Source organism: Anser anser (genome assembly GCF_964211835.1).
Source record: "Anser anser genome assembly, chromosome: 2".
NCBI lineage: Eukaryota > Metazoa > Chordata > Aves > Anseriformes > Anatidae > Anser > Anser anser.
The window spans coordinates 59,076,533-59,104,379 of record NC_139721.1 but is presented as its reverse complement, the minus strand read 5'-3'; the positions used below and the strand labels follow the sequence as shown (position 1 = coordinate 59,104,379).

At 34.1% G+C, this 27,847-nt stretch overlaps 1 protein-coding gene across 5 annotated transcripts in view; it reads right to left on the bottom strand.

Annotated features, from left to right (window-relative positions):
- The window catches only part of CCDC102B (coiled-coil domain containing 102B), a 166,511-nt gene that overhangs the window by 19,008 nt on the left and 119,656 nt on the right, over positions 1-27,847 (bottom strand). Inside the window, exon 6 of one of the 5 annotated variants that reach the window (XM_083821901.1) lies at positions 21-1,191. The exons of 3 other annotated variants lie outside the window; for them this stretch is intronic. In XM_083821901.1, the coding sequence (XP_083678027.1) occupies positions 1,078-1,191 (114 nt within the window). In that variant the 3' untranslated portion in view covers positions 21-1,077. Of the gene's footprint in view, positions 1-20; positions 27,251-27,847 lie in introns of those variants that run through there. One more of the 5 variants, XM_083821888.1, reaches the window with a different exon arrangement.

Here is a 27,847-nt window from a genome sequence, read left to right as displayed (position 1 = left end):
TACTGGCTGAGCATCAATGTTTGATGTTTATTAGGGAAGGAAAGGATTCATTATAAGGTTAAATAACATTAAGTTAGACCACTGCCTGCATAAGCATTAAAACAACCAATTTTTTGTATAATCTGAAACCTGTAACTTTATTTACAGATGTCAAATTTAATTTCAAGAAATGTGTGTGTGTGTGTGTGTGTGTGTATTATTTCTTTTAAACCATTCTCCCATGGAGGTACTGATAAGTTCTACATAAGTTCATGTGACCAGCTTTACATCATTATTCCTTCCAGGTTGTGGGAGTAAACCTTGCCAACAGGGTCTCATTTGTTATTTGTTTTCTTCCCACTCTTATTTGAAGCATTGGAAAACTGTTCACTTTGCCCTGGTCCTTCCTCATCTCAAACAGCCCCTCTTAACTTATGTTTACTGAAGATAACTAAGTTAACTTATGTTCGCTTATCTTTAGTTAAGTAACTTTCTGTTGTCCAGACTTTCTTCTTGCTTTGGGAATACATCTTTGACAGCATTCTGAGGGCCTCCATGGTGCCCTCACTGTTTCAGAGATGCTTTGTCTGTTAATTCCCCTTTCGTCTTTGCTGTGGTTTTCCCTAGAGTGACTACTGACTACAAGTTTCATCACAGAGTCACAGAATGCTTAACGTTGGAAAGAACCTCTGGAGATCATCTGATCCAACCTCCCTACTCAAGCAGGAATTCTTACAGCAGGTTGTCTAGGACCAGACAGCTTTTGAAGATCTCCAGGGAGGGAGACCCCACAACCTTTATGGGCAACCTATGCCAGTAGTCTGTCACTCACACAATGAAGAAGTGCTTCACTGATGTTTAGGCAGAATCTCTAGTTCATTTTGTGCCCATCGCCTCTTGTTCTGGCACTGGGCACCACTAAAAAGAACATTGCTCTGTCCACTTTGCACCCTGCCTTCAGTGTTTGTACACATTGATGAGATCCTCTCTGAGTCTCCTCTTATATAGGCTGAACAATCCCAGCTCTTTCAGCCTGTCCTCACAGGAGAGGTGCTCTAGTCCCTTCATCACCTTGGTAGACCTCTGTTGGACTCTCCATTATGTCATGTCCCTCTGGCGGCCCAGAACTGAACACAATACTCCAGGTGTTGTCTCACCGAAGTTGAGTAGAGGGGAAGCATCACCTCTCTTCACTTGCTGGCAATGCTTTGCCTAGTGCAGACAAAAATACCAGTAGACTTCTTAGCGTCAAGTGTCATGTTCAATGTGATGTCTACCAGGACTCCTAGGTCCTTTTCTGCAGAGCTGCTTTTCATCTCGGTGGTCCTTAGCATGTACTGGTGCCTGTAGTTGTTCCTCCCCATGTGCAGGACTTTGCATTTCTCCTTCATGTCTCACTTGTTGTGCAATAGCACGTGTAGTGGGTTTACGTGGCAAGGTTTTGGTAGCAGGGGGCCATAGGGGTGGCTTCTGTGAGAAGAATCTAGAAGCTGCCCCATGTTAGGTAAGGGCCCCACTGCTGACCAGAGCTGAGCCAATAAGCGATGTTGTTTTGCACCTCTGTGAGAGCATATTTAAGACTGGGAAAAAAAAAATGCTGCACCACACAGCAGCTGGGAGAGTGAGAGGAGCGAGGAACAGCCTTGCAGGCACCAAGGTCAGTGAAGAAGGAGGGGGAGAGGAGCTCCAGGCACCAGAGCAGAAGTCCTCTGCAGATTGTGGTGAGGACCATGGTGAAGCAGGCTGTCCCCCTGCAGCCCATGGAGTACCACGGTGGAGCAGGGTTCCACGCTGCTGCCCATGGAGGAGACCATGGTAGAGCAGGTGTACCTGCACCAACAGAGGCTGTGGCCTGTGGAAGACCCCTGCCAGAGCAGATTCCGGGCCGGACCTGTAGCCCGTGGAGAGGAGACCACGCAAGAGCATGTGACCTGGCAGGAGCTGCTGCCCGTGGGGGATCCAGGTTGGAGCAGTTTGCTCCTGAGGGATGGACCCTGTGGTACGGACCCATATCTGGAGCAGTTCTTGAAGAGCTGTTACCTGTGGGAAGCCCATGTCGGATCGGTTCAGCAAGGACTGCATCCTGTGGGAGGGACCCCACAGCACAGGGGACGAGAGTGACCGAGAAGGAGCAGCGGAGAAGAAGCTCTATAGGCTGACCGTAACCCCCATTCCCCCATTCCCCTGCGCTGCTCGGGGGGAGGAGGTGGAAGAGGGTGGATGGGGGGGAAGGTGCTTTTGGTTTCTTTCCTTTGTTTCTCGCTTCTCTAGCTTGTTAGTAGTAGGTAATAAATTTTACTGTCTCCCTACGCTGAGTCTGTTTTGCCTGTCACAATAATTACTGTGCGATCTCCTTGTCCTTATCTCAACCCTTGAGCCCTTCTCATCATATTTTCTCCCCGTTCCTCTTTGAGGAGGGGGAGTGAGAGAGCAGTTGTGGTGGAGCTCGGCTGCCCACCCAAGTAAAACCACCACAGCATGAAATCTTTATGTTTGTGAAACTAAATGGGTTCCCTTTGTTAGGACAAAAACAATTTAAAATAAACTTGTTACTACAGCTAGTATTCTAGACAAAATTTCTTATACCTACTCCAACATTTTCCCTTCTGCAGTATGGCATTTTTTGGTCTTTTATTCAAGCTAGAGACACTCTACTATAACCAGTAGCAAATAAAGAATATCCACAACCTCTAGATTTAGCCTGAAGACAAAAAGAGAGAATAATCTTTTCTTCTTCCTATCCCAAGCAAAGGAAAAGAAAGTATGTGAGGTAAACTGAGTGGAAAAGCCAAGCTTATCCCCTGTTTCTGACATATTGTAACAGTAATATGCTATTGTCTGTATTGACTATAATCCCTCTATTCAAATTATCACATATTTTGTCTATATTAATTAATATATACATATATATATATATATATTAACATTAGGGACGTTGTTCTCCCTAGTCAGTATTTGATCTTACTTCTAGCCTCAATGACCTATATAGTCAGTCATACCGAATGCAAAAAAAAGGGTTCTTTGTGCTGACACTGCTTTTCTCACCATATTTGGAAATCCTCAGCTAGAACATATAAACTGTACATACTTTTACAGAGCTCGGCACAGAAAAACAAACAAGCAAACAAACAAATCTACGACACATGGTAGGTTAGCAGATAGTAAGGGAAGCTGAAAAGTACATTTGTTGGGGAATGTTAGGTTGTGCTGTGGAGAGAAAAGGAGATTTGCTGAAAATGACAGCAAAATTTGCTAGGAATTCCCAGTAGAAGTTACAGAAGAGTGGCTGATGCTATGTATGATCAATTCTTTGCATTTTTTATTTTTATTTTTAACAAGGAAATAACAAAATATTAGTTCATTGTAGTGAGGTCATACAACCATCTTCTGTGTTGATCTATAAAGTAATTTAAACCTGTATTCTCAGTGATGTGATTTTAATGAACCTAGGAAACAATTTGAGAAACAAACATATTTCTATCCAGTGATAAAACTCAAAATATCTTTAAATTATTATTTTTTGTTACTTGGGATTTTGTGGGTTTACTTTGCTTTAACTTATGTAATAGCTGCTGTCATTTCTAACATAACAACCATGAATAATAGAAGTTTAGAGTTGTTGAAATATCTACATTAAAAATAACAGCCAGAAGAAGCTGGAGAAATGTAATGGAATGGCATATGTATTCCAATGTTAATGTGTGTTCAACAGAGGATAAAATGAATGAGAATCATTCATTTGAGAATAATGAGAATAATGTATCTAATAGTCTTCACTGTATATATATTATTTGTGTATACTCAAGCATATAATACTCTTTGTTGGGCTCCTAGCATCTTTATCACAGATAATCTATGTTGTAAACAACAGATGCTGAGATTATAGCATGCAGGCTCCCATCACCAGGAGGTATATTTCAAACGTGTAGCAATGTTGATGCTAAGGGTTACATTCTCAAATGCGGTAGGAAGGCTTAAAAGAGATTGGATGTTTCCATGGAAAACCAGACAGTCACTATATTAAACAAAACATTTGGAAGTGATGCCTAAAGCTCTTAAATCCAGGATTAAGTCAAATGCTAAACATGGTCTGTTATGCAGATAGACTATTTCCAAACAGCCTTCTGCACATATATGCTTGTTAAATAGCTGATACTATCTGAGAGGTGGGGGAAATCTTCCCCTTAAAAACATACTGGCTTAATTGGCATAGACATCTTGTAAAACCATTGCAGTGCCTGAAGAAGACTGTGGTGTCAAGCACAAAATCATTTTTAGAGGAAAATATAGTAACGTTATTACAACTCTTTATTAGATGAGGTATTAATCCTACAACTTGTTTTGTTTATATGATGTATTGAACTTTCTAACAATATAAACACTGCAATGTTGTAAAATAGAACATTGCAAAAGACTTTGTTTTGGTTTTGTGTGTGCATATATCTTGGAGAGCCATCAAGAAAACCCTGTCAAATTCAGAGGGCTACAGCATCTCCCCTGTGAAGACAGGTTGAGAGAGTTGGAGCTTGTTCAGCCTGGAGAAGAGAAAGCTCTGAGGAGACTTTATAACAACCTTCCAGTACTTAAAGGAGGCCTACAGGAAAGATGGAGAGGGACTCTGTCAGGAGTGAGACAAGGGGTGATGATTTTAAACTAAAAGAGGGGAAATTTAGATTAGAGGTTAGGTGGAAATTCTTCGCTCAGAGGGTGGTGAGGCACTGGAACAGGCTGCCCAGGGAAGCTATGGATGCCTCATGCCTGGAGGTATTCAAGGCCAGGTTGGATGAGGCTTTGAGAAACCTGGTGTAGCGGAAGGTGTCTCTACTCATGGCAAGGGGGTTGGAACTAGGTGGTCTTTTAGATCCCCTCTAATACAAACCATTCTATGATTTTATGATTCTATGACATTTTTCAAGATTGCTGACAATCATTTAGGAAAATATAACCTAGTTCTTAAGATTTGGGGATGGCGCTTTTCTGAATCAACTTTTTAACAGCTCTTGGTCTTATCAATTTTCAGGTGTTGTAAATGTGACTATATATATTTAACTCTTTTAAAAGCAAATGTATAGATTCCAGACTACTAGAGTACTCAGTTCCTAAAAATAAGATTGTTTAAGCTTTTATTAAAAAGTATTCATGCAATTTTATTTAAATTGTTGATATTAGCTGCAAAATAGACTAATTGAAATATTTGAGAAATGTTTCATGAAATAAAATGGTTAAAATATTCATATGCATAGTCTCTATTGAATAGGACTGGCATTTAAGGTTTTAAAATTAGAAAAAAAATCTGTGAATAAAGGAAAACATTTGCAGATATTTCAGTCATATCTGCATTTGTAGTGACAGCATGAAATAATTAGGGAGGTTTATTTTTAAGTTTAGTCTTCATGGGACTTAAAATTTATATTTGACTATTTAAACTGTAGCTTTTAATCAGTATATTTACTTTTGGTTCATTTTTAACTCAGAGGTGTTTCTAATGCCTTTTAGCTGGTGAAGGTCCCATTTCCTGTTCTTGCCTACTCTGAGGGTCACAGTGCAAGCACAGTGTCTTTCCTGTACTAGTATGTGCTTCCCCTGACAGTGTGCAATTGTGCTGTGCTTTGTACCAGTACATGTGCATTCAGTCTAAGGAAATAAGCCTGAGAAAGTGTTAGAAGGTTATGGAGTTAATGGTGGGGGTGATCTCCAATGTCACTGGTAGTAATGGATATAGATTAAATTTCAGATAAACTAGTTGAAACCACAAAGTAGGCTTTTTAAAAAAAAATATTATAATAACATTTTACTTTATAATTACTTTACAAGGACACTGCTGGAGTTAAATCTGAGAGATGGTATTCTAATATAGGGGCTCATATTTATTTTTTTGTTTATGTATAAAACAAAGTAACAGCATATATATATGTGATTACATATACCTCATTATTATTAATATTAAAATTCTAAAATGAGTTTGATAAATGTAAAGTGTTGTCATTCTGTGTATGCTCATTTTTATAAGTTGACTGAGTACTTACTGTGTGCACCATGTACTACAGTCAGCTATTTAGAAAGATTTATATGCCCAATACTTCATCACCAATGAGCTTAAGATGCCCAAATATTGTTAATTATCTTAATTAAGTCTTTAACAATTAAATTTGTTTCTTAGACAATGCTATTATACTGCTACTCATACATTTGCATCTTATTAATATATGAAAGTGAATACAGAGCACATACAAGCAGTACAGAGAGCTGGCAATACTTTCCTGCATAGTGCTATTGCTGTCCTGAGATCAACATACTGGTGTCTTTCAAAATAAATAGATAGATAGATAGATAGATAGATAGATAGATAGATAGATAGATAGATAGATAACCTTAAAATAATAGGGGAAAAATACAGTTAATTTTTCCAGAAAAAAAAAAAAAGACTCATGTCCATCCAGATTTATATGTTTTCTTCTAGTAAGATTGCTATAGTTTGTTCTCTAGTTTAAGAAATGAAACTGATACCTACACAGTGAGTTTCGTTCATTTAAATTGCTGCAATAGCAATATTGCTACCAAATAGAATTTAGGAAAAAGGAAAATGAAACAATTCTAAACTTTTTCTCCTACACCATTTGCACTATCCAGTACACTTCCTCAAATACATGTTGTCATTTTTAGTGGACAGGTAAAAGAGAAGAAAGAGTTCAAGAGCTAGATTGTAAGTCAATACTACAGAGCTTGCATTAGCACATTTTTCAGTCTCATCTGTTTTGGACTTTGAATGCTTGACTCTTGTTATCTTTGAAATTGCTTTGTCACAAGCTATTCATCTATTGTATTTACAGATATTAGGCAAGATTGAAAAGTTGGAAACCAAACTAAACTGAATCAAAAAAAAAAATTCCTAAATGAATTGGAACAGTACCCAAATGCAAGTTATAAAACAATAAAAAATACAGATTTATTTATTTATTTATTTATTTATGAGGATTATATTTCAGAATATGTTTTTGCTTTTAGAACAAGTTCAACAAGAAAATGCTGGGTGTTCCCTTTCAAGAGCAATTAATCTCTTTTGAAATGCATAAATCAAAGAATCATAAAATGGTTTGAGTTAGAAGGGACCTTAAAGATCACCAAATTCCAACCCCCTTTGCCATGGGCAGCAGCACCTCCCCCTAGACCAGGCTGCTCAAAGCCCCATCCAACCTGGCCTTGGGATGGGGCATTCACAACTTCTCTGGGTAACCTGTTCCAGTGCCTCACCACCCTCTGAGAGTGAAGAATTCCTTCCTAATGTCTAATCTACATCTACTCTATTTTAGTTTAAAGCCATTACCCCTTGTGATGTTATGCTCATCTCACTACATTCCTGATAGAGTCCCTCCACTTCTCTCCTGTAGACCTGTCTAGTACTGAAAGGATACTCCCCAGGCCTTCTCTAGGCTAAATAACCCCAACTTTCTCAGCCTGTCTTCACAGGAGAGGTGCTCTAGCCCTCTGATCATCTTCATGGTTCTCCTCTGGATCTGCTGTATCAGGTTTATTCCTTTCTTATGTTGGGTGCTCCAGAGCTGAACATAGTACTCCATGTGGGGTCTCAAAAGAGTGGAGCAGAGGGGGAGAATCACCTCCCTTGACCTGATGGTCATGCTTCTTTTGATGCAGCCCAGGATACGGTTGGCAAAAATGCACTGCTGGCTTATATTCAGTTTTTCATCCACCAGTCAGCTTTGTCATTGTCTCATTCTTTCCATTCTAATTTCATCAGTGACCATATAACTGTATGCTTTATTACACACTGCACAGGATGTCATAGCTTCATGTCCTTATCTCTTGCAGGTTATATGGAAAGGATGCCAAGATTTCATCTCCTGTAATCACTTTAGACTTTAAGTCAGAAGAAGTCACAGAGGGTATTAAGAAAGCTGCAGCTTTCTAAAAATAATGAAAAATAAAGCTGTGCAATGAGTACGGTTTTGTTTCTGTGTTTAGTAGATTAGAAAAGACCTTCCTGGTAAGAAAAAGAATTGCACTACAAGTCCTCTGTGAACATTAATAAAACTGTACCCATAAATGTTGAAAAGCTCTTCTCCAGTAGGGTAGCATGAATGAACAGTTCATAGAAAACACGAGAGACAAATCTTGATATTCAGAACATTGGATGGATCAGACTCTTTTAAGTTTTCCAGTATACATAAAAAGATTATTTTTATATTGGTTTGCTTAAAAAAAAAAAAAAAAAAAAACAAATAAACAACCAACCAAACAAAAAAACAATTATAGCAGTTGTTGTACCTGAAACGGATATTGATAGTATTAATTAAAACCTTTTTCATCCAAAATGTACATCCAAATGTATATCAGACATTTTAAAGACAGGATTAGTTGAAGGACTTATGATTTCAGGGTACAGTACACCCAGTACAGATTCTGTGGAGAAGTAGCCTTAGATATAATGTTTATAGGTAAAATAGCACAATCGAAGTAAAGAAAACAAGATTTGGTGTAAGTTCACAGGCTTCACAGCACAATTCAAAAGACACAAAAGACATGGAACAAACCAGAATAGAGGCACTATGGCCACATTAATATAGTAGAGAGATATAATATAGTAGAGAGAGGAACAAGGTAAACAGAAATATCAGTGTTCTGCACATAGATACCTAGTGGTGCACAGGGTAGATAACATGAAGCCACTCACATCCCGGTAGAGGTTTTCTTTCTTTCTGGAAGTCATTGCCATAAAAATGGAAATATATGTAATGACTTTAATATCAGATTAGTGAAATAAGCTGCTGAAGCAAGTTGCTTACTATTCATCTAACAGAATTTCAACACCACACCCTCTGCAACTCTACATTTCTGTCTCTATACCAAATTTGTGTGTCTTCTCCAGATTATGTAGCATTTTTTGTTCAAGTAGAGTGAACTACAACTTCCAGACAGAAAGCAGCTTAGATCGGTGCAACATTCAACCAGAGAAGTCTTTAAAAAAATAATAATAAATAAAAATACTTCTGGACATGACAGAGAGATGCTTACATAGTGCTTTTGTGTCAGTTACACTTAATTTCTTGACTAACAGATAGGAACAGTCTAATCATTTTGTGGTTTGAACAATGTATATATATATATATATATTCTCATCCACATGTATCTGAAGCTTGTAGAACCTTGAGACAAACTGAATCAAAACAGAAGTTAAAAATAAGGGTCTTGAATAAAGAAAACAGTAAGACTTGTGCTGGAACAGGTCAAGGATCCTTAATTCTTTGTATGGCAGGAGGAGGGTGCATACAAAAAGGGGGTGAAGGATGCAGAAAAAAAAAAATACTGGCTATGCTCTTTTGAATGGATTGTTTCATAAATTTGCCTTCAGCCAGACAGCAGATGTGCAGCCTGAGGAGAATCTATTAGAATATATCATGAAGAAGGCACAAGTGAATGCAATGCTCATCTCACTGCAGTGCCAGCTATTGAGATTCTAGTTCTGCAAGGTAAGAATATTGCATATCCTAGGAAAAGCAGTACTGTTGCCAGATGTAGTAACCAACTTCAGAGTATCACACAGATGGCACTTTGGAACAGAAACGACAGACTTACATGCTGCCATACTTATGCTTCTGGGTCTGGGAGGACGAACGACCTGAGGCAGAACTGAGCAGGATGAGACTACACAGACAGCAAAAGAATTCATGCTCTTGAATTTGTTTAAACCACAAGGAATCAGTAATAAATTAGCTGTTTAGGAGACACTATACTTTATACGATACTCAGGAAATGCCCAGTTATACTGCTTTCTGCTCTCCTAGTGACTAAAAACGTATGGATCATACTAATAATGTAATAAAGTCAGAGAGTGAGGGTAAGGAAAAATAGTGTACTAGTCACTTCTGCATTTGTTTGCTCCTTCAACAATTAATTTGTGCAATGAAATTTTGACCTAGTAGAAAGGTCCTACACAAAACACAAAGCTCATAAATCTTGTAATGCCACATATAGTAAAGGAATATGCAAGAAAAGGATTGAACTTAAGGCTCTAACACGTTAGTGGTGAGACAGTATGATCATGTCTGCTATAGAAAAAAGCTAATAAATAATCACATTTATGTATGGGATAGTTTATTCTTTATTATGCCCTGTTTCTAGTATTTTCATCATAGCTATCCAGGAACAAGCAATTAAAAAATAAAACAATTTATTATTCTTAGAGAATATATGCCAGATATCAGTTCACTAGAATTCTTTAACTTCCTGTGATTTACTTATACACAGACCTGTTATATACTTGTAGAAATAACTGAAATGAATTATGTCTTATTAAGATTACTTAGGAGATGATTAATTAAAGAAAACCTTAATATGACCTCTTTTCAATAGGTTACCACTTCATCTACAGCATTATTGATTTAGAATACAGATACTCTAGGTTTTACCTTAGAAAACCTTGCCATAGAAGACTTGGAATAGTTCATGTAACTATTAGAGGAATACAAAAATGTTCTGATAATTTGAAGAGAAATATTGTTGGAAAACTACTGAAAGTTTGATGGCCAAGAATCATTAACAATCTGGTGCTTATTTTTGAACAGGTGTACAATTTAATTATCAAAGCCAATGGGCAATATTAATGCCAGTTTCACAGAAGCAAAACACTGCTGGGGGTTCTGAGCCAATGAGTGAGTAAATATCTCATTTCAGTTAGACAGTCTAGGATAATCAGGAGTAGTCCACAGTGATATGCATAAAATACTGCAGGCAAGAAATAAAAATGGTACGTTAATTCTCTACAGTAAAAATAAGCAGCACTTGTCATATTGATACATTCCTGCCAAAATATTTTGCCGTTCATTAACCTCTGAGATATTTCCAGTTTTTATGCAGAATTATAAGGGGCAAGATCTAAACAGATAAGATACACATAACTACTAGGTATTATTTGGATTGTTTTCCCTTTTTATTTAATTGTCTTAAGTGACAAGCTTTTAAAAGTTTTGACTTAGCATAATTTCTCCAAGAAATCAAATATATGAGCCTAGAAAATGCTATTTGCTTAGAAAGAACCCTTCTTCTACATGCAGTATCTCTTACAAGTAAACCTCAAGAATTTTGTTAGTGCTATTATACAGAAAATATATATATATATATATTAGTAGTATTACTATTTTAATTCCAGTAGAAATCACATCAATATTCTTGGAAATTATTAATCCCACAAAGAGATATACCCTTTGGTAACATTAAAAAACAAACAAACAAATAATAACAATAATAATAAAAAAACAATTGCCAGTTTAAATGTTTTCATTCAAAAAGGAAGATATTACTTTAATATATTCAAAAAGGAAGATATTACTTTAATATATTTTTCCATCTTTTTTTTTTATTTTTTTTAATCTCTAAATTTATTATCTGATTCGTAACATTAATTCCAAATCCTACATTTCTAATAGGTAATTTAAAAACAACTCCTGCTCCCCACTCTGGTCTAATGTCCCCCCCCCCCCCAAAAAAAAAAAAAAAAAAAAAACCCACATTATTTGTCAAGGTTGTTGGTTTTTTTTTTGCTTACCTAGCTTTCTTACGCATGTCCACAGAGTCAAACTAAATCTTCATTTAATGGATTTGAAATCAAAAGTTTTCCTCAAACTTCCATTGTTCAATTTTATAATTTATAATCTTAAACTGCTCTGCCAAATTTGTACTTGTTTTCCTATATTATTCCTATAAATTTTACTTGTTTTCCTATATAACTGAAACATGACTTGTAATTTCTAACTAATAAACTGCACTAGCTTGGTCCTTAACTAAGGAATGTCTCTCTTTCAAATAACATGGAGAAAATACAAATTCTGATAAGACTTTGTTACTCCCTTTCTATTAACAAAAAACAAACAAACAAACAAACAACAAAAAAAAACCAATCAAATATATAAGCATATATGCTACCAAAAAAAAAAAAAAAAAAAGGCAGAAACCCAAATAGAGTTTAGGAAAGTGTCTAAAGTATATTCTGGTACATTTTCTTTCCATAGCATATGAGATGCAAAATTGAGGCTTAATAGCAGAGTATACTTTTATGCTGGCTAGGCAAGCCTGTTCAAAGAAAATCCCTTAGCAGTAAACTGAGACAAAAATATTGTAACAAAAGGTCTATCAAAGTTAGATTCCTGCTCTAACCTGTCCACTTGGTTTACATCAAAGAAGGTTAGGGATGGTAGTGTTATCGATTAATGTTTGTTTTGTAATTTTCTACGCCCTATGGTCATACATTTTATTGTCATTAATTCCTCATATGTTCAGCAGATATTTTATTCACCACTGAATGTTATTTATATAAGGATACATGAGATATATTAGTTTTAGAAAACACCTGGTGATTTTTTTTAAGGTTTCACAGAATACATTTTGACAGCTATTTCACAACCTAACATGGGCAGCATCACCTAGGTTTTTGTATCATTATAAAATATCAACGCCCCTTTGCTCTCATATTTCAGAAAACTGACTGTTCTCTTAAATCAGTTGCTGAGTCAGAAAGAAATACACACTTCAAGCAACACTGTGACTGCCTAATGATCTTGACTGCCTAAAGAGAATGACTTTGTAACATTATTTTAAGGAAAATAATTTAATATTCTAATTTTAATATTCTGTTTTGTATAAATACAGTATAAATATTTATACATAGCTATGCTTTACAAGAAAAAGACAGTTTAGATAAATCAATCTATTTTGAATATTGTTCATTTGTTGTTTATATGGAAAAAGACTTAGTGGCTGTAGCCACTAAGTATTAAGATGATGACTCCAAACAAAATCTGACCTATCAACACAAAACAAAACAACAACAAAAAAAACATAAACAACCTCTTCTTTCTATTCCTTTCTTCCTCAGATATTTTGTATCTTCCAAAAGGGCTTATTAATATTCCAGGAGACATAGCCAAGGTGTTATGGGAACCTCATATTTGTTGACTATTATAGCCTCCATAAGTACATTTGAAAACCACTACATATACAAAGGACACAGTAAAATCCAACCTAACCTCTTTAAATATCTTATTCTGTAACTAAGTTCATAAGTTACTTAATTGCAATATGTCTGTCTTTGGTATTGTGGTTGCAATTATTTTTCAGCCTTTTTGGTGCCCCATACCATTTTTTCATGTGTTATAATGAGTTTCATTCAAAATATTTTTGAATGAATATGAAGAGCTTTTTCACAGATTTTTCTAATATTTCTACATAACCTCAAATGAAACCTGACTTTTTTCAGTGTCTTTTCTTAAAACAGTTTACCTTGGGATTTAATCCTTTTGCCAAGAACCTATCGCTGTTAACTCAAGTCATTTTAGGATTCACATTAGATTAAAAAATTGGCAAAGCAATTAGAAACTTTTTTGGATGCATAAGATGTCAATAGGGTAAGGCAATGGTAGAGGTAAGTCAAGCAGCCTGTAGTATATTGTTATGTTTTTAAAGATAAAAAAATACAACAAATCCAGAATTCTATTTCCATGATGTGAGGCAAGTGTATTTCAGCAACATCAGAAATGAAAAGACTTAGGATTTTGTTGTTGTTCTTGGTGCTAGAAAAAAACTAACAATACTGACACAAAACAACGCCAGCACCCCAGCTATTACAAAAACATTAAGCTCTGAAGAAGGCAATCTCAACAATAATAATTTAATCAGACTGCCTGGCAGTTTAATATATAAACACATCTATTATAGTAGAATAAAGAAGAAACAACAACCCAAAGCCCAGCTTTCTCATTCTGCAGGCTGAGTCGTGTCACTCCTGACAGTAATTATATGGTGCTTTGCAACATGCAGCACATAATTTTATGTAGCTGATATTTGCAAATTACAAAAAATCCAACACAGCAACCATAGTTTTGAGTCATACATTTTAATCATTGTTTACTTCAAGCATTTGCAGTTTATAATAATTTTAAAGAACTGCATGAGCACTACATTTCCAACCATTAAAGTTTTAATTAAAAAAAAAGTAAAGTAACTTTATGTATGCATAAATATATATATATGTACATATTTTGCAGTGCTTAGAGTTTGACTGTGACTTCCAGTATTTAAAAGCATATCACTCTAGAGGTTATATAGTAGAAAATCATGAGGATTAACATCAATGCTGACTGAAAACTCAAGAATAACTGATTTTTCAAGCCACACAAGACTACCTAATGCCCATTATATGAGAGTCTTTAGTAAGCCAACACAATATCACAGTTCAAGAGAGCTAAAAATGTGACTTTTCACACCTGAAAATAGACCTTTTGGAAATATTCCCATGTGTCCAAACTGTTGCCTACATATTACAAATGAGAATTTCTCACTGCTACTAAAGAAATCATTGATACATTCTGGTGAGAATTCCAGATATCTCTAATGTAAAACAAAACATACAAATAAACAAAATCCCTAAAACAGAGATGAAGATTATCTTCCCTGTTAATGCTGTGAGTGTTTAAGAAAAATCTTAGGTTTTGAAACAGAATGAAAAGTATGACAAGGTTAATGTATGTTATACATAGTTCCTACTCGAAATACATTTTAATCTCAAATCAAATCAAATTTCAGAATGTATGACTTGTTGCATAAACATGTATTGAAGGATGTTATTATAAAATGATAACAAGGTCTGTCACTAAGAACCTCCAGTCTCTGTTCTGAGAACTAAGTTGGGCAGGAGTGCTGATTTGCTTGAAGGTAGGAAGGGTCTGCAGAGGGATCTAGATAGGCTAGATTGAAGGGCCATGTCCATTTGTATGGCATTCAATAAGGCAAAATGCCAGGTGCTACACTTGAGTCATAACAAACCCGTGCAGCGATATAGGTCTGGGGAGGAATGGCTGAAAATTTGCCTTGCAGAAAAGGACCTGGGGATGCTGGTCAACAGCCATTTTAACATGAGCCATCAGGTGGCACAACCATGTGATCAAGAAGGCCAATGCCATCCTGGTCTGCATCAGAAATAATGTGGCCAGCAGGACTAAGGAAATGATTGTCTCTCTGTACTTGGCACTGGTGAGAGTGCACTTCGAATACTGTCTTTAGTTTTGGGCCCCTCACTACAAGAAAGACAGTGAGTTGCTGGTACATGTTCAAAGAAGAACAATGAAGCTGGTGAAGGGAGTAGAAAACAAGACATATGAGGAGTGGCTGAGGGAACTGAGGTTGTTTAGTTTGGAGAAGAGGAAGCTGAGGGGAGACCTCATCACTCCCTCTAACTAGGAAAGGAGGTTTCAGAGAGAAGGGTGTTGGTCTCTTTTCTCAGGTGATAGGACACAAGGTAACAGCCTCATATTGTGCCAGGAGAGGTTTAGATTAGATGTCAGGAAGAATTTCTTCACAGAAAAAAAGGGTGGTTAGGCTTTAGAAAAGGTTGCCCAGGGGAGTGCTGTAGACCACATACCTGAAGAGATGTGTGGATGTTGCACTTACAGACATGGCTGAGTGGGGGACTTGGTAGTTAGGTAGATGGCTGGATTTGATGATTTTAAGGGTCCTTTTCAGCCCAAATGATTCTATTATTCTATGAACTGCACATTTTAAAAATTAATGGCATTTGCAACACAGGTCAGACAGAATATTGAGGCCATTTTGATAGTAGTAATTATCAATGTCTTAAAACTATTCAAGTATGCTTTCCTTCATCACCTAATTTTGTACTGATGACAAGACAGAAAACATTCAATTCACTTGTCAAATCAGAAACTCTGAAACCAAAAACTCAGAAGATGAATTGGCTCTTGCCTATAAATTAATCAAAAGAAAGAGAAGAAAAAATGACAGACATCTGACCATTCAGATTACTTGAAAGCACTTGGACTGTGCAGTTTGTGTTTATTTACATCTCAAATAAGTCTCTTCAGTCTCTTCAGCCATTTCTCAATGGCTAAAATAAAGGACAATTGAAGATGACCTGCTGTAAGAAAAGAGCAAATCTGAAACGGACAACACAACTTAATCATTCACTGAATAAATTTTAGAGGCTAACACAGTATGTATTTCCTGTTTGTTCTCAGTCACCACATTCCCATATCTCTAAAAGCCATGCTGGTAATTAATTGATAAACTACATCTAACCTTGGATTACAGTTCAGTGGGAAAGTCAATTTCTTGCTTTTCTTCTTTTCTGCACTTCCAAGCTTCATTTTTATACAAATTTTAACATGAACAATTTCTCAGCACTTTTAGCTATGAGATATAATAAATTGCACCATTGTGAAGAAACTGGTTATTATAACTGCTATTATAAATTAAGATTGAAAGTCCCTTGCTCAGTCCTTGCTTTAATTCACATAGAGAAACCAGTTTTCACAGTTTTGGTGGCTATTATAATTAGAAAGTAGTAAGAGCAAGGGAAATAAAATAGGACACAAAAGAAAAAGGTTTCCTTTCAACTAGAGAGACGGACAAATTGTGAGAAAGACAGTGATTTCAGTACAGTATTAGAAAAAAAATAAATTGGAACCTAATCATAATAGTAGTAACCCACAATACCAGCTGAAGAGTGGTGTAGCCAATATTTCTTTGTATTGTGCTCATCTTCTGATGCTAGTGCTTCCTTACTAGATTTTCATCTTAGGAAACTATTTGTTAGTAACAGTATGCAGTGACACAACTAACGCTAGGGAATTAAATCTAGTATTGATATGCAATATAGCACTGAATCTGTTTAATATGTCCAGATGTCAGTTTGATATCAGCTTTTCCATTCCCCCTTCTGGAAGCATAGTTAGATGGTACTAGAAAAAGACTAGGTTTTCGTTTCATAGTCTTTCAGGTTTCTCTACTTTGCAAGTGAAAACAATCAATCTGAATTATTTAGATGACTGCCTATGTTATAAATTAGAAATGTCAAAGGAAAGTATGGTTACCGAGCTATGAATATGATAGCAGTGTGAAATATCTAGCTGTATGTGAAAATTGGATATTAGGTCTTTCTCTACAGAAGATAAGGACTATTCTGAATATCAATATTGCTTTCTGGAAACAATGTACAGAACAGTTCCAATTTATTATTCACACATGCCTCAAAGCACCATCTAATTTTGACTTTCCTTTTTGGTGTGAATACCTCTTTGACTACAAAAATCATACATATAGGCCTACACACAAGCTGAACTAGTTCCTAAACTACTACTAAAAAAAAAGAAAAAAAAAAAAAAAAGACATGAAAATCCAAATTTTACCTTTATTTTATCCCAGATTCTCTTTCTCAGCAAAAATTTCCATCAGCCCCAGTTTCATGCTGTTACTGTATATTCTGTGTATAGGACCCTTGCATGATGTACATGCAGGGTGTACGTGCATGATGTACATGCATGTTCATAGTACAGAAAGTCTTCCAAACCTTATGTCAAACAAATGCCATTTCAATGAGAGCTCTGTTCAATACTATGTCCATGCATTACATTCCTAGAAAAAAGGTTTGTGTTGCACAAAAATCTTTAATATGTTTTGCTCCAAGAGGACTAGTGGGTTTTGCAATAGTTGCAAAGCCTAAGACTAAGGAAATAACATTTTTAGAAATTACTGCTTTTGAATTCTCACTTCAAGAAAGTTAACACTGTTTGAAATCTGCCCCTGCTGAACTCATTGACTTCAAAAAAACAGGATTTTAACCTCTATTTTAATAACCGATATTTCCACATTAGTTTGTCTCTTTTCTTAGCCTGGTTTCTGGATCAAAAAAAAAAAAAAAAAAACCTTCTCCTAACATGTGCATATATTCCAGAATTCCAGAATGCCTACATTCCTTCCATGCGTAGATGGAGGTTCCTTTTTGTATTGTACATTTGCATTTAAATTGCTGCTAAGGAATATGGGAAGCACACATTGCTATTTAAATTTGTTCTCTTATTAAAAACTCATACTATCAATATTCAATTAGTGTATTTCCTTCACTATTAGCTTAGTAGTTCAGTGAGTTAATTAGTCATTTTAATAAAATATGACTTTTCCTTAAAAGATAATTATTAAGCAGAAAATTGTCTTATCAGCAAAATATTAGCTTTTCATCCTGAAAATAATTTTAAAATTGATTTGTCCTCATAAAAGATCATTAGATGCCTTTTATTTTCTCATATTTTTCCTTTATTTATGCTAAAAATGGACAACCATTATTTTTCCAATATACGCTTTGTAGTATATTCAGAATCCTTAACAGAAAAAAACATTTTTACTCATAAATAAAGCATGCTCATTGAATGCTAATGTGAGCATGTGGCTTCAGCTTTATAAAGCCAAAGTAACTCATTCAAATTATCAATTCCGTTCAAGAATTAAGTGAACATTTTTCATCTTTCTAGTTTCCAGAAACAAAGCTTACAATGTGTACTAGATCAATCTTTAGCTACCCTGATGAAAATTGTCTAATTAGGAAGGATCAGCACTTTAATAATGTAAATTTAAATTTTAATGAAAATATTGCGGAGTGTTTTCCTTTCTTATAACTTATGCTTACACAGTTCTTTATGCTTAAGTTTTCTTCTATTTTATGTGTTTAAAAAGTAAGAAAGGCAAAAAAGCCCTGCAACAATACATTAAGAATGAACAGAATGGACACTGGAGCCATATTCATTTGCTCATCTCTTGTTTTATCATTAACCTTGCAGTTAGATTAAGAACTGCATATTAACTAATAATAGTTATTATCTATATTATGCTTATATGAAGCTAGAAAACATTACCAAATAATAAAATATACATTCTGTTGTACACAACAGTACACAACTCTTTCCTCTCTATATTTCTTATATTCTGTTGTATTCAGAGTCTGGAGGAAGAAAAGGAATAAGCTAAAACACAAAACAGAGATAATAATTCTATCACATGCCTGTCCTTGCTTTGTTTTTGGGAAAGAAGTTTTAGAGTTTAAATACCATCAGTTTAATAATATTCTTCTCTTTTGCCTTTTCTGATTGTTTTTATTTTTTTTCTCATTAGTTTGTGTATTCTACAGTTTCAGCAAGAAATTCTACATTTTCAACATCCATATCCACTTGCTCACAAACAAAAATGGTACAAACAAAAAACAGGAACATTTTGCTATAGGAAGCAAACTAAGATATAAAATGCAAGATGTTTCCTGTTTGTTTGGATATGGAAAGTGTTTATATTTACCAAACAGGTTTGCCATAAAAATGTGTTTATAGAGTCTTCCATCCCTAAGTTCATTACTAAATAGTTAATAGTAATGGGAGAAAATTCAGACTACAAAATACAGAACTTACACAATATTCTTCTACCTTACATATTTTGCAGTAATGCCAAGGGATACAAAAAGATTTCAATACCATTAAAACAGATACAATCAAAGAATTTTAAATGGGTCATTCTTCTCTAATATGCAAGTGTGAAAGTTGACTTTTGGTCATGTCCCAGGATTATTACACTGTAACCAGATTCTCTCAGCATATATTTTTATTTTTTTTTTTAATAATAATATAAATGAGATGTACATGTTAAACTGCCATTATCCATGCCATTTTACTTCTTTACTTTATTGATAGAAAAAATGGACCTACCTAATGTATCAATAATTTAAATGTAATCTTGCATGCCTAGGCAACAGGTTGCATCCATACAACCTATATTTCTAAATTTTACTGATAGTAAAATTAATTCCAAGCTTACAGAAATTTTCAGTTTATTGCCATGTAACTTCTGTATCACACATTTCTTATGGAAATTATTCTAAAAGGTTAAAGAATTACTTGAAAGCTAATCCTTCCCGATACATAAAAATATTATTTACAAAGGATATTAAGCTGTGTCTAAACACAAGAAAGTTGCTAATTTGCTTACAGCCAATATTATGAAATCTTAGGCACCATTCACAAAGTGAAAGGAAGAAATTTTTACAAATGATCCTTCATGACCACTTGGGAAGAACAGATGGTAGGTGCATACAGATGCTGCTGAAGGCAGATGACTACTGCTCAGTTTAAGGTCTTGAAGTAAACAATAATCTAATTACTGGTAATGGATTGTCATTATAATGAGAGTAAACAGTAAAAGAAACCTGAAGCATCTTCATTTTCAGGAGCAGATGCATGTTCTAATCAAACTAAACAATACTAATTATTATATGTAAATTTTTATAGCATTAAGATAAAACGAAGTATAAACTGAATTGGTAGGATAGAAGCTACAAAAAAAAAATTTCCTCCCCTTGATATGCAGACAGCCAAAGATGCCATATGGTATGAAAGTCACATGACAATACATACCACAGAAAAGACCTCCCAAATATATGATGATACTATAGTGATATCGTCACAGAACAACAGAATCACAGAAAAGAGAACTGAGATATGAATACATGCCAAGAAAGAAAGAGTGGAAAATTAAATTAATAACATTATGGATTAACATATCAGATCACATTTTTTTTGTGAAAAATAAACCAGAAAGGCTAGCAGATATTTTACACACAATATTTAGTTAAAATACAATTGTATTTTTTTTTTCCTCTCCATTTATTTTACCTTACTTTTGTCAGCTAAAACTATAGATAAAATATTCGTTCAATAATAATATATAAATTGTTTTCTAGCTCATTAACCTCATATAGGTTCAGTGCCCATTGTTTCTCTTGATGATTAATAGGAGGAAGAAAATTTTACCATTTTATAATGAAGATTAATAAATAAAGACCATTTAATCCATCAGTATATGAAGTCACCTTTTTTTTTTTTTTTTTCTAACTGAGTTTAAGTGGTACGCTCAGGATTTATGACATTACTAGCCATAGCAGGATTGAAAAAATATGAATCACATAGCTGCACACATAACATGCTAGTTAGGGAGTGTATATATTATACATATACATAATATATATATATGAATCTATAAAACTTACAGTCAATAGATATGTCAGAAAAGGACATATTGACTTCTGTGCTTGTCTAATTTAGAAAGACTACTTTGTGTTACAGTGAAATTAAAGGAACATTTTTAATTAATTTATTTATTTACTTAAGGTGGCTTCCAACTTTTCTCTTCAGGATACATAACCCAAGATGTTAAGTGTTTACTTCTGTCCTTGACTTTTATGACCTGTAATTACAAATCCTGTCATCATTCTTTTACTGTAACTTAACATACCTCTGAAAGGTATGACATTTCACTATGCTATGCTCTTTAACAGGATTTATATAATTGATAGATCTGAATCTGTTTCTTACTGAAGTGCATAAAGTTCCTACTGAGATTTTAAATAAAAATGTCTCCAAAATGGATGGATGGTGTTTTGAAAGTTATAAGTCTACAAAATACTCAGAATATAACTGTGGGATGGTCATTTTACCTGAATTCCCAAATGAATATTGTGAATTAAAGGACTAATGCAATCTTTGGACATATAAAATTAAAATGAAATGAAAGAAATAGAATTTTAACTTTTGAACATATTAGGAAGGAATTGGAACAAAAATCTTTTCAGTTTATCAAATGAGAGACTGATGCAGCCATAAACTATAAAAACCTATGTGTGAACAGTATGTGAAATACTGTAGAAATAATTTAAGTGCAATAAGATACAATACTGATTAAAAGCTGACAAATAGATTTTTTTTTTCAAGTCAGTAAGGTAATTTATCTTTGGAATAATTTGAAATGTTTTTTGAAAATTCATCAGTTTTGGATTTATTTTCAGTCAATATTTTTTGTTTCTAAAAGGCAAGTTAATTTAAAAAAGCTGTATATATGGTGTTTTGCATCTTCAAGGGGCCACTTCCAATTCTACAACATAGTGAATAAGAATGTGAATCTCATCCTACTTATAAGTTCTTAAACCTAAGTAGTCCATTATTTTTAGTTTTATACAAGCTTGAGAATTTGAGCCTTAATTGTTGTGCAACAAAAGCAAACTTCAAAAGTGGAAATGTCTATTTTCGATATACTACTGTAACTTTTTTAATCCTCTGAAATTTAAATGTTTAATGTATAAGGCTAGAATTGCTCCACATACTATTTCAGAACTCCATGTGAAAAATATATTTCCATATTTCAGAACATACATAAATGCTAGAACAAAGACAAGAGAAAAGGCTGAGAAGAAATAAATTTGTATTATCAGTGTACTAGTGCCTACTGTTGAACCTATATACTAAACAGACTTTCTGATTTGGTTCCAGGTTGCATATCATACTTAGAAGTGTTTTGGAATCAATTAATTGAATTAAAAAAGACGCTAGAATTTAGAGGAAGTGATGAATTAGGGTCTTCAGAAAAAAAGAAAATATTAATAATCAAGGCTATTTTAGGTAACAACAGAAAAATATAGAAGTTCTAACAAAGACAAATGCATTAAAAATTTCTAGATTTATAAAACAGTGTATTGGAATAGGCAAGACTCTCAAAGTACTTATAGATATTTATTTTCATAAAATAGACACAAAGGGTAAAAATAATTTATCAGTGAACTATCAAACTGATGTATTTGAGCAATTAAACTAAAATCCATTTCTTAGAAACACTGTTTCCTAGCAAAAACAAAAGCAGAAAACATGGATATTCAAGCTGCATTGTTCAGAACAAATACTGAACATCTTAAACACAGAAGTAGAAACAGTAGGAATTTGCAGCAGTTTAGATATATTATGTTCAAATTGTCATGCCATAAAAGGTAAAGCAACATTGGCTCTATATGCAATGAGCAGATCTACATAAAACTAATGATCTACAAAAATTGAGGTTGGAAAGCTAGGACAGCATGAACTAGAGCTGAGTCTTGGCAATTAGGAACACAGTATTTAATACCTTACAAGGGATTAAAAAAAAAAAAAAAAGGCAATACAAATACATGTAATAATTCTAAAGCAAAAACAGCTATCAGAGAGGGGAAATAAACAAAACAAAACCAAACAAAAAACACCACCACCACCAGCACCAGCAAAAAAAAAAAATAAAAATAAAAAAATTAATGTTTTAAATGCAATAGTATATTAAATGCACAATGCAAAGAAATAACATTTTTTTCCAAGGTATAAACATTTTTTTCATCCCAAGGACTTTAATTGGAATGCAAAAGCACCCTAAAATATACTCAAGACACTATTATAACTCAGTATTAGCCTTTTACATCAAATGGGTTATCACTATAAAAAATCACTAAGAATACCAAATGCATACAGAATCACAGAAACATCTAGATTGGAAGAGACCTCCAAGATCACCTAGTCCAACCTCTGACCTAACACTAACAAGTCCTCCACTAAAGCATATCACTAAGCTCAACATCTAAACGTCTTTTAAAGACCTCCAGGGACTGAGTGGTGACTCAACCACTTCCCTGGGCAGCCCATTCCAATGCCTAACAACCCTTTTGGTAAAGAAGTTCTTTCCAACCTAAATCTCCCCTGGTGCAACTTTAGCCCATTCCCCCTCGTCCTGTCACCAGGCACGTAGGAGAACAGACCAACCCCCACCTCGCTACAGCCTCCTTTAAGGTACCTGTAGAGAGCGATGAGGTCGCCCCTGAGCCTCCTCTTCTCCAGACTGACAAATTACTATTAATCGGGCAAGGCTAATAAACAAGGAACTGCGATAATCCATGAAGTCTTCAGAACAAATTAGAATAAATCCTTGCAAATGGAAATTTTAATTCTGAAGAATTCCATTACAAACAGGATTTTTCCTTGTCATTTATAGTTCACAAAAGCAGACCGTAAAACATTGATGGATTCAGACCTCTTACCTTAAGCAGATGATTCTTTTGTGGCAATTCACTACACTTAAGGGTTTAGAAAATATATGTTGCTTTTAAAGAGGCCTAGAAAACCTGCTGTTGCATACATCACATACAGATGAATTACTTTGGAGGTTAGAGCTCAAGTTGTAGAAGATCTAGATTCAAGTCCCACTCTCTAAGTGGATTTGAACTCATATGGAACTCTAAACTGTGAAGTAAAAGTCTAAGTAAAAGAAACACCAATAGATTTTATCACAATAGTTTGATTCTTTAGTGCATAAATTAAAATCCAAGACAAGAGTTAGCAGGAACTATACCTATACAGTCATATATGTCATATAACACTGATATTAATATTTCAGCAATTACATGGGAAAAAATTGTGTACATGTAGGCATGGTGCAAACAAAATCTTTGACTGGATCAGAATACATACATGCTTGACAGCAGAGTCAGATTATGCCTCTGTGTTTGTTTATTCTTTTGATAGATGTTTTGATGAAAACACTGTCATTCAATGCAACATCACAAATGCCACTTTTGATCATCATTGAGATACTTAATAACTACTCTTACTATTTATTGGTAAGATCCTTGAAGTCTGAGGCAGGTCATATCCAGATTGACATGCTTAGTAGCATGAGAGAGGACTCTTCACACCAGAAAAGAACAAATCAAATGAAATAAAACCAAACCAATATCCATCCTCCCTCCCCACCCCTGCCACCCTCCCCCCCCCGAAAAGGGGAGGGGGGGGGGCGGCAAAAAGAACAAAACCAACCAACCAAAACAAACAAACAAACAAACAAACAAAACAAACACAACCTTTTATAGCAGCTAGATTCAACTCTGCTATCCTCCAAAAAATAAGTATGTCCATGAAATGTTTCCTGCAATTTACAATTAAAAAATAATATACATATTTTTGATGAAAATAATCTTACACTTTATTGATCCACATTATTACCTTTGTTTGCTTTATTGCTTAATATTTTTATTACTTGCTTTTTATTTTTATTTCTATTTTTATTTATTTTTACTTTTATTTTATTATATACTACTATTTACATGAACCTTCAAACTTCCTTAAATTTCACAAAATTTATTTCAAATGGTACTTAAAAAAATAAAAATAAAAAATTAGCCTTAGAATTACTTCTGGGAAGAACATGGTTGAATCAAGACATCTTTCCGGTATTTCTTTCCATGGGCTTATTCTTTTTGCAAACTGTTCATTACCATAAGGGCATTTGACAAAATAAATAAATAAATAAATAAATAAACATAAAAACAGCAGAACCTTATAGAAAAAGTACAGTATCAATTGTAAAGGTCATTTCATAAATAATATAATGATATATCAAAGCCCCACCTAAAAAAGGAACTCCAAGATACAGTCTTATGTAATTATTTATTTATTTTTTTCGTTCCAAGAGAGAACACTTCTATTAATCTTCATAACTCATTAGATGTTGCATTTCCAAAGCTACCAAATGCTCTTTCATCAATTGCAAAGAAGATTCATTTGTCGGATCAGACACATGAAATAACTGCAAATTACATAACAGTGTATATAAGGTTAAAAATTACTGAAGACATCTTGATTATTGTGTTGCTGCACAGTGCAAGGAAGCATATCAAAGTGTGCAAATCCATGAGGTTCTGAAACATTTTTTCTCTATGTAGTTCTGCTAAAAAATATATGTAAACAATCCAATATATAAAAGATAATGAAAAAATGAAAGGAATTAAAAAGAGTACACAATTAACCATTTTAGTGAACATGAAATGTTTTTATTATTACCCTGAGTAGCACTAATGTAAGTGCTGCCTCGCTACAACGATTTCAAATAATTGTATTATATTTTAGAAAAAGTAATTAAGATTTAATGCACAACTTGATTATTCATTCACGAGGCTTGATTAAATCTGATTTTTATTTTAATTCTTTTGTGACACAAAGAACTTAGCCAGTAGACCATGGAGTCATTTTATTGTGCACTCTTCCCAACAAATTCTAGTAATAAAGCTGGAAAAACAAGTTTATTAAAAACAAACAAAAACCAAACAAAAACCTACCCTAACCACAACATTATGATAAAGAGAGAAGCTTCCTCCTTGCTGAGATTTCAGCTATTTGGGCTTCCAAGCCTTTCTTAGGCATACATATTTGTGTGCTGGCAATGAGCTTTGTAACAAACACTAAACAGAAGTCCCACACAGACCTCATCTAAATGTTTGCACATCTGCCAAATACAGCCTCATACTATAAATATCAGACATATTCAGTTAAAAACTACTCCATTTTGTACTAGTTTTAAAGCCAAAGAACGTTAAAAGGTAAACTATTAAATATTAATCAACATCCACAGACTCATAACAATCTACTGAATGACAGAGAAACTTATAGCAGGCACATTTCATTTTCAGACTTTTTTGCTTCTAATTACTCCACTTTGATTCTTTGTTACCTTTTTTATGAGTTCTTACCTTGTGTATCCAGTGTAATAACAACAACAGATAGTGGTATGTTCCTGTTTTTCACTAGAAGGTTAATTCCAAGTGGACATCAGCTCTAGATCACTAACCAACATGTTCTAAAACTGACAATAAATTTTAAAAAATTCCTCTGTCAGGAAAAATTCCTAAGAGTAAGATTCAGAATATACAAGGAAGTTTGAGACGGGAAACTGTAACTTTCAAATATTCCAATATACATAATACTACTCTAGTATATGTCATTATGCTTATTGAAACGTAAAGCTGTATATTTGTAACAGCTACTTTCTTCTTGGTTTCAAATGCTACATCAATGTTACACAAGGAGACAGTATTTTGCAAAATGGGAATACTCACAGATGAATGAAATACTCAGAAGTAACTAGAAATATAATTAAAAATGTTTTTCTTTTCACTGAAGAATTTCTTGTTTACATAGCAAAATTTGGCATTACTTCACTATCAACTATTGAAAGAGTTACTTTGGCAACTTCTATCTAAAATAGTTCAGATTTTCTATAAAATGATTTAAAAGTTATTATATAAAAGCATACATACAGGCTAACATACGAACACGTTCCTTCTTATCCTGCCCCACTGCAAATAGTCTGGAAACTTCAGAAATTTGTCATACAGGTTAAGAAACCTATCAATACGAAACTTTAACTAATCATGATTTTATCTTCTAATACTTTCAGTTTCATTTTACAAGTCCAAATTTCTGTCCTGAAAAATACTATTTCTGAAATTTGGCTCAACATCACAACTTTTAACTTCATAAGAAATAAAAAAGTAATGTGAAATGTTAAATAAAAAGAATATGAAACATGGGAAGTTGAACCATTTTTGTATGGTTCACATTAAAATTTACACAGTTCAAATAGTTGCATGGGCAGGATTTCAAAAGCCTAAACTAAAATATGTAAAGATACAGAAGCATCAATCTACCGAAAGAGTAAGAGTACACCAAAGGCTAACAGTAAATTATCCTGAAGTTCAGAGTTATCTCCCAGATGAAGCAGCAGCGATCATAGGTGCATTTCATGGTCTCTGACCCTGAGCTCAAGGAAGAAAAATATTTTAGAACATACTTAAAAACATATATAAATGGTTGGCTATTAAAAATGGGCTTGGCAGAACAGTGCCCTAATGAGAAAATGGGAATAAAAGTGTTTCTGGATGATTTATAATCAGCATCCTTTCTAAAATGAGATAAAATGCCTGGAGGGATACACAGCCTACTCCTTGACCTTGCTGAGACATGTCATATGAACAACAGGACCACAAAGCAGATTCTTGAAGGATACAAATAACATATTTATGATTTACTTGGCTTTACATAATAGAGAAAAAAAAATAAGATTACCTAGTGTTATTTTCATTCCCTGTGAATAAAAGTACTTTGGAAAGATAGTAAGACCATAAGGCACTGTGAATTACTGATACATCTAATCCATAGCTTCATTACTATTACATATATTAGCCGTCTACCTTATGTCATTGAAAAATAAATCTAAACCTTTAACAGGTTACTTTACTTATTTTAATCAAGTGAGCGGAGTTATAACAATGGAAGAACACAGAAAATTTCTCCGTAGAGAGAAACTGAACACCTATATAATTCTCTGATATTGTCTAGTTCATCTGTTCTCC